This window comes from Labrus mixtus, chromosome 5 (genome assembly GCF_963584025.1).
Source record: "Labrus mixtus chromosome 5, fLabMix1.1, whole genome shotgun sequence".
Lineage (NCBI taxonomy): Eukaryota > Metazoa > Chordata > Actinopteri > Labriformes > Labridae > Labrus > Labrus mixtus.
This window is the reverse complement of record NC_083616.1, coordinates 10,905,741-10,914,057: the sequence shown is the minus strand read 5'-3', so window position 1 is coordinate 10,914,057 and position 8,317 is coordinate 10,905,741. Positions and strand designations below refer to the sequence as shown.

The following is an 8,317-nucleotide window of genomic DNA, read 5'->3' as shown; positions in this document are numbered from 1 at the left end:
CTGCGCCATCTAAGGGATGAGGTAATTAATGCACCAAAGGCTCCAAAAGGCTAAGATGAAAGTAACCCATTTGCTCTACAACAGGATAGATGTATGTGTTACCCCTACATAAGAGTAATCGATTTAATGAAATATCATAATAAACTTACTCTACTACTCGAGATATAATTAAGCATTACGAACTAAAGCACAGTTTATTAGCTACAGTATGTTTGCCACACCTACACACAGGAAAACAGTGCAGAGAAGGCAAGAGATTATTCCCTCCTACTTCCGTATTGGCGCCCCAAATGAAGATAGGCTACTTTAATTTGGTAAACATTCCTTTTGACACCCGCAGTCAGCATAACAAGTCTTTAGACCGGCTCTTATTACCAATATGCATATGCATACAGGACGCAGAGCTTTTACAAACCAGGCTTCAGAAAAGTTGTTTTTACAAGCATCATGTACGCATGCGCAGCACTAATTGACTGCTGCGGTCGACAACAATTCTTTGGGCTACCTTGGACATTACCATGATTTGTTTTTTAGATTGATGCCAGATTTTAAGACAAGACATCATCAAATACTTGAAGGAATTCGCTAGATTTCCTGCTGGTGGTGGGCTCGGCTGTGTTACGCTGTGTATGAAACATCTTGACGTTGTTTCGTCTTCGGAAAATCACGTGACTGACTTCCGCTCTGTGGTCACCTGATTTGTAGTGTTGTTGCTGATGTGAAAAGATGGCTGCGCACCTTTCGTACGGCAGAGTTAATTTAAACATTTTGAGAGAAGCAGCACGAAAAGAGCTTCGGGAGTTTTTGGACAAATGTGCGGGAAGCAAGGTAACATAAACATTGACACAAAGACAGTGGGCACATGCGTGGTTCTGACTGTTCAGCTAGTTCTCCTTCTTAAAGGCTGTCATGGATGTGTTTTGGCTGAAATGTCATTTTAAGTCTCAGGATAGGGGGTAGTTATATTATGTGGCTACAGGACTGGTTTTAATGACTTTGAATTGTATCTTAATGGTGGTCACCTATCAATGTAATGCCTAATAGCACAGTCAGAGGCAACACTGACTCCTTCCGCATGCAGATAACTATTTTCTTTCTTTCAGGCCATAGTTTGGGATGAATATCTGACGGGACCTTTTGGACTGATAGCACAGTACTCTCTACTGAAGGTAAGTGCTTTCTGTGCGCAGGTTTTGTATGAGAATATAACTAATTTATAGGCACAGTAAAACCCTACATGCTGGTATCAAAATAACTTCAGCTTTTTGTAATGTAGAACTCAAATGTGTGTTTGTTACTGTTGTTTTTAGGAACATGAAGTGGAAAAGATGTTCACCCTCAAGAGTGGCAGGCTGCCCTCTGCTGACGTCAAAAATATCATCTTCTTTGTTCGTCCCAGGCTGGAGCTCATGGACATCATCGCTGAGAATGTTTTCAGGTCTGCATATGTCTGATTTTTTTTGACCCCACAGTGTAAAACCTATGTTTTCTCATTTGCTGTCCTTTATTTTGCACAGCTGTCCACACATTTATCCCACAATAGGGAAATTGACATTGTTACAGCAGCAAAGAGCAAAGATCGCAGACAAAAAGTGAACACAGTACAATTTCAATAAAAAAAGAAAAATTAAGAATGTACAAGAAAATAGATCAGCTATTTGACAAAAGTGTAGTCTGTAATATTCAGTGTCTAACATTAACATTTGTCTTCTGATTGTGGACCTTTTAGTGAGGACAAAATGCACTCAGCAAGAGACTTCCACATCTTGTTTGTGCCTCGGCGGAGCATGCTGTGTGAACAGAGGCTGAAGGAGCAGGGAGTGTTAGCCTCTTTCATTAACATTGACGAGTATATCTTGGACCTGATTCCCTATGATGGCGACCTGCTCTCCATGGAGTATGAAAGTGCTTTTAGGGTGGGTTTAATGTGTACACTTCCCACAACGATGGTCTTCCTGAATTTCCCCCCCTGTGGTATTTCTGATTCCACCGAAGTGTCACTGTGTTATTATGAAATAAAGATTAGATTTTATATCAAGAGCGATTTAACCACATTCTACTTACATATTGCTATTTTGTCCAAGTGTTTAAGAGAAAATAATTTGAGTTTCACACTTTATGACGGTGATTTATGATGTCCTATTATACCTTTGTCTTTTACAGGAGTGCTATTTAGAAAATGACCAAACAAGCCTTTACCACACAGCCAAAGGCCTCATGACTCTACAGGCACTGTATGGAACCATCCCACAGATCTATGGGAAAGGAGAATGTGCTCGGGTGAGTTCAGTGACATTTTTTAAAAACAAAACCTCATCATCTGTTATGGAAAAATGTTTTTTTGTACTTTTTGCCCAGGGGCAGTGTTTCAGTAGCACTCAGGTGTGTGAATGTGATTTAAAAAGAAACAATTTGCTTTTCTTAGCATGTTGCCAACATGATGCTGAGGATGAAGAGGGAATTTGCCGGCATTCAGAATCAGATCCTCCCTGTGTTTGATACTCTCCTCCTTCTGGACCGTAATGTCGACCTGCTCACCCCCCTGGCGACACAGCTCACCTACGAGGGTCTTATTGACGAGATCTATGGAATCACTAACGGTCAGAACCTTTAAATCCTTTCTCTTCACATTTTGAATGTTATAATAATGTAATTGCTCTGTTTATTGCATGTATTTGTATGATTTTTATATTTCCTTATTTTGCCCCTCCATACTCACAGGTTATGTCAAGTTGCCTCCTGAGAAGTTTGCACAGAAGAAACAGGGCGAGGGGAGTAAAGATTTGCCAACAGAGCCCAAAAAGCTACAGCTTAACTCAGCAGAGGAACTATATGCAGAAATTCGGGACAAAAATTTCAACGCTGTAGGGGCAGCACTTAGCAAGAAGGCCAAAATAATTTCTGCTGCGTTTGAGGTTGGTTTAGCCTTTTCTGCTCTAGCTCATTTTCCTGCTCTATAATGTAGTGTCTAGAATGTAGGTGTAGTGTGTTGTACCTCCGTGGAGCCATATTACACCACTTCAAGACATGCAGACATCCAAGGGGATCTGATGTGATTGTTATCTCTCTGGCATTTTACCACAAAGGTCAAAAATGGAAATCCATGTAGATAGGGAATTAGTGACAATCACCTCAAGATGAGATCATTGTTCCAGCAGATTGCTAAACAATTAAAAACACATTAAAATTCTTGTATCAGATCATGAAACACATTGCTTGTAACTACACACTACACAGGTCATGATTGAAAGTTTTGCAGAGGTGTTCCTATACTGGAAAGCAGTGACCTGAGCAGGGAGCTTTTTTATCCAATGTGAAAAAAAAGAACTCTTCATTAGATTAGTTTAATGGAACACTATTGATTTTGTCTGAAAATATTTTGTTTTTCTTAGATCTACCCGGAACTGAAATAGTTGTTTGCATATTGTTTCTATGTTTGATTGCATTTAAAAATCTAAAGAAACAACTTTCCATTACCCCTGTCTCTGCTCCATATTAATTTTCTATCATGGTGGAACCTGCTTTAACGTGATTTTCTTGTTTTTCAGGAGCGCCATAATGCCAAAACAGTGGGAGAAATAAAGCAGTTTGTATCTCAGCTGCCTCACATGCAGGCAGCAAGAAGCTCGCTGGCTAACCACACATCTATAGCAGAGCTGATCAAGGACATCACCAGTACGTAGAAAAACTATTTCCCCCCCAAACTACACAACACTTAAGAACTTTACATACCAAATGTTTTTTTTATCTTGAAGTGTATCTGGGTTTGTTATAATGCAGTTAAATGTAACTTGTGTGTCTTGTTTCAGCATCTGAGGCCTTTTTTGATAACCTAACAGTGGAGCAGGAGTTCATGACAGGAGTTGACACTGACAAGGTATTCATTAATCTAACTATTGTAAAAAGATCCTCACATGAATGTCCAAATAGATTCATATGAAATATGAGGGTTACATATAATTTGATCCTAATTTTACTAAATACTACAAATAAAATGGAATGTCTCATTGCATTTTTTTCTTCAAATTTGCATCTGGTACAGACTTTAATGAGATTCTTTTAAAACAGACAAAGTATTGTTGTATACACTCTTGTATATGGTTGGACTCTTGTTCTGATGAACAGTACTTTTTACCACCAGGTTAACACGTATATAGAAGATTGCATTGCCCAGAAAGATCCGCTGATCAAGATTCTGCGTCTGGTGTGTATGCAGTCAGTCTGTAACAATGGCCTCAAGCAGAAAGTGTTTGACTACTACAAGAGGGAGATTCTTCAAGTAAAGTCCTTTTTATTTTTAAAATCAAGACATACTCAGTTTCATTAATAGATATATTATGAAATTTGTAGGTGACTGTTTGTAAAAAACCCCTTCCTTTTCTTTTTTTTTAAGACTTATGGCTATGAACACATACTAACGTTGAACAACCTTGAGAAGGGGGGTCTCTTGAAGCCACAGAGCAGCTCAAGGAACAACTACCCCACTATCAGAAAAACCCTTAAACTGTGGATGGAGGACGCCAATGAACAGGTATGTAGGGCTTGGCCATAAATAGAGTTTCAATTTCAATTATGATTTTGGCTTCCCTTAATCATGAAAACAATATTTGAGATGATCAATTATTGTGCTGAATGCCGAGTTGTGCTCGTTTTGTCCAAAGGTTTTGTTATGTGTTGTAAATGTTTTATGTTATATTTTGGCAGCAAATGTACATCACCAATTACTCAAAAACATTAATTTAAAGTTAATTTATTGTTATGAATGCATTATTATTACCAGTATATATAATAATAATAATTATTATTATTATTAATATATATTTAATATATTTTCTAACCTGTGTACTTACTATGTTCAGAGTTAGTTACTAAGTTTGATAAATGCAACTGATGCAGATGTTGTAAAATGAAAGAGTAATCATGTTTAATAATTATAATTAGATTTGGATTCATATTTAGATCCTAATTATTATGATCTCTATTAATCCAAATTAATGGTGATCATGATTTTTGCCATAATCGAGCAGCCTGATGAAAAGAAGAAAGACATGGGTCTTTTTGGAGCAGTCCTTGATCTCTTTTACTTTTTGATTCCTGCAGAACCCAAACGACATCTCCTATGTGTACAGTGGCTACGCACCACTGAGCATTAGACTGACCCAGGTCTTGGCCAGACCAGGTTGGCGCAGCATCGAAGAGGTGCTGAAGATGCTCCCTGGCCCGCACTTTGAGGAGAGACAACAGCTACCAGCTGGGCTTCATAAGAAACGTAAGTACCATTACAAGCTGCTGTTTGTCCTGCTGCATACTAAAACAAAACCTGAGTAAACGACCGCCTGTCTGCTGTATGGAGATAAGACACAGGCTTTGTTTCTGTTATTTCAAATGTGAACAGACGCAGATTGATGACACAAAGCTGACAATACCACAGCAGCACTTAGTGTTTGTGTCCGTGTAAAAGAAAAAAGTCGATAAAAACACACGGCCTGTGAACAGTGCTTTCTTTCAGTTGTCCTTCATCTTTTAGTTTTGGCAATAATATGTGTTGCAATGATCTTTTTAATTAGTTTAATTATACATTCAATTTAAAATGTGCTAATTAGAACTGAGTCTGGGCATGAGACAGTTGACTTGTTTCTACATGCCTGCCTTGTATTAAATTATAAAGCTGATAATAGAGGACTGATCTAGAGGGAGGATGAAAGCTAAAGTAGTGTTTTCACATGTTCAAATAAGTGGCCTCAGAATAAGGTAACTAGAATACATCCAGCTGTCTTTTTCAAGGGATGGATGGCAGAAATGTGATTGATTTACCATGTCAGAGTGAAATAAAGAAAATGTCTCCCCCTTTAGTTTGCATTTAATTTACTTTAGATTGCACGTCCTTTTACCTTCACACAGGCCAGCAGGGGGAGAATCGCACAACCCTGGTGTTCTTCCTGGGAGGGGTCTCGTATGCAGAAATCGCAGCTCTTCGCTTCCTCTCTCAAATGGAAGACAGCGGAATGGAGTACATTATAGCCACCACAAAACTCCTAAACGGCACAACTTGGATCAAATCCCTCATGGACCGACCTGAATCCCAGACCCCCTGAGTCACGTGCATGCACACCTGGACACATCAAACACGCCATCCATCTGAAAACCTCAGCTGCTGTTTTTATGTTTGTGTCAGTGCACTGCAGGTGTGACATTGATGTTTGAACCTGTTAAAAAAAAAAACATCATGCTCTTTAAGGTGACCAGTGGAGCTTTCTTGTAAACCAACTTAGTAATGTTTACAGTCTGTGTTACAGACCAAATTGTATTCTGTATTTCCTTCAGGCATTACAAACATGTCAAAAGCTTCCCTTTCTTTACAACATTAGCAAGGTTTATCAACCTATGAATTTTCAATCTTGCAGGCCTTTCTCTTTGTTTTCTTGCTTCCCTTTGCTGGTGCTTTCATATGCTTAATATACACTATTCAATAACAGCAGGTTAGTGTCATTTACCTTAGTCACACAATGGTACTCTTTTTCTGACATCATGCTCATGGTAGGAAACTCGAAGGAATGAAGAGTAAAAGAATGTTGTACTGCTTTGTTCCGTATTGCACTTTTTTAAACACATACATTCAGACAAATAGTTGTCACTTCATTCACCTCTGGATTGATCAACAAAGAGATAATATTAGTGACAATCTTTGGGGACATTGGGCTATCATTAGCATTGAGAAACCCTCCAGCTAACAGTACTTCCTTTTTGTATTTATATTCCTTTTTATTTCATGTATTACTATAAAACAGTTATGTATGCTAGGAAGTGGCTCAATGCTTATGTTAGCTGTTTCATAATAGTATGGGGTTATAAATTGTTTTACCTTTAAATATTGACTAATGTCCCTCCATATTTATCTATACACTGTCTTTTAAGTTGCTCATCAATTGACCCGCACTAATATGATTCCTAACTTGGAACATCAGTATGTCATTTTAAAGTTTCCTGTCATGAGCGTGACTTCAGAGAAAAATAGTTGCCTTAAGAATATGGAGCTTAGAGTGTCACGTAGCCTGCGGCCTTATATTATTCACGTGCATGATACAGACAAAACGTTGCTCCATAGCACTTCTAGGGGTCACAGACTCTCCAGGGCACCTTTAATTTGTTTCCAGTCTGACATTTGCTACCCAGGTAATAGAACACAAAGTTATTTGAGCTTCATGCATTTGGCTCCTGGCTATACGTGCATCACTGAGGTCATGAATCTGCTATGGAGTAGTTGTACATATGTATTTAGGATTCAAATATCTGGAAAGTTTGTGGTTTGTCACGTAAGACATGATTAAATACGATTGAAGGTTTTGTTGCCAATTTGTTTGGCTTTACTGACGTAAAAAAAATAAAGTCCAAACTAATGTCAAAGAAAGTAGTCTTGTATTACTTGGTCACACGGGAAGCCTCTTTGCCTATTGTTTAGAAGATACTTTTAAGAAAGGCAAGCTGATTGTGGACATGATGAGCAGAAACAAGCAGAGATGGGAGTGTATCCGTCATCAGTGATCCAGCTCTCTGAAGGAGCAATTAGCACAGTAACAGGCCCCCTGATCAGCCGGTAATGGCCCTGTGCTGTCTGGAGAGCTATGCCCACGGCAGCCCATGATTTGACAGCGCATGACACTGATTGAATTAGGAGGCCATTTGCTTCATGTTCCGGTAGAGGATAACAGTGCTGCAGGAGGGTGTTTGATCTCTGTTTCAGTCAATATCTTCTCCGTGCCCTACACTGGAGACCTGCTGACAGCACTCGGATATTTTGGGGAACTAACTTGGGTAAATCTATGTCAATGTCCTCCTTCAAGTTGATAGGCTAGAAGACATGGGAAATGCTTGATTCTATGTACCAGCAAAGACTTAACTCTGGTGGTTTTGCATACAATCTAACACTTCAGTTTGTCTGTTGGAGGAGCAGGTGCACTGCAGACTTAAACTCCCATTAGATCAACCTCAGGGGATTCAGATCCCTGTGATCAGTTATTGCTCTTGGCTCCTCCTCTGCCAGGAGGGCTTGAAAGGCTCAAAGCAGCACACATCAACTTGGATTTCAGGGCTGAGCATAGGAGTCCACTCTCTGACCTGTTACTGCCCTGCAAAAAACAACACCAAGGTATGATTTATTCATTTTTCCAGATAAATCTTGAAAATGTTTATGATTCATATATGATCAAATCCGGTCTGCTTTCGTTTTGGTCTGTTAATCTATACCTGTACAACAAATGTACATGTGTAAATAATACAACTTACAAAACAAAAACATTACTTTGATCAGCACAATTAT

General features: G+C 38.9%; 1 protein-coding gene across 1 annotated transcript; it reads left to right on the top strand.

Annotated features, from left to right (window-relative positions):
• Positions 1-670: 670 nt before the first annotated feature.
• Positions 671-7,344, top strand: vps33a (VPS33A core subunit of CORVET and HOPS complexes). Its single transcript, XM_061037782.1, has 13 exons — positions 671-828; positions 1,104-1,169; positions 1,311-1,438; positions 1,730-1,916; positions 2,164-2,280; positions 2,426-2,600; positions 2,722-2,915; positions 3,549-3,675; positions 3,810-3,877; positions 4,142-4,279; positions 4,394-4,531; positions 5,101-5,269; positions 5,902-7,344. The coding sequence occupies exons 1-13, from the start codon at positions 727-729 to the stop codon at positions 6,093-6,095; spliced, it is 1,803 nt and encodes a 600-aa protein (XP_060893765.1). The 5' UTR covers positions 671-726; the 3' UTR covers positions 6,096-7,344.
• The last annotated feature ends 973 nt before the right edge of the window (positions 7,345-8,317 follow it).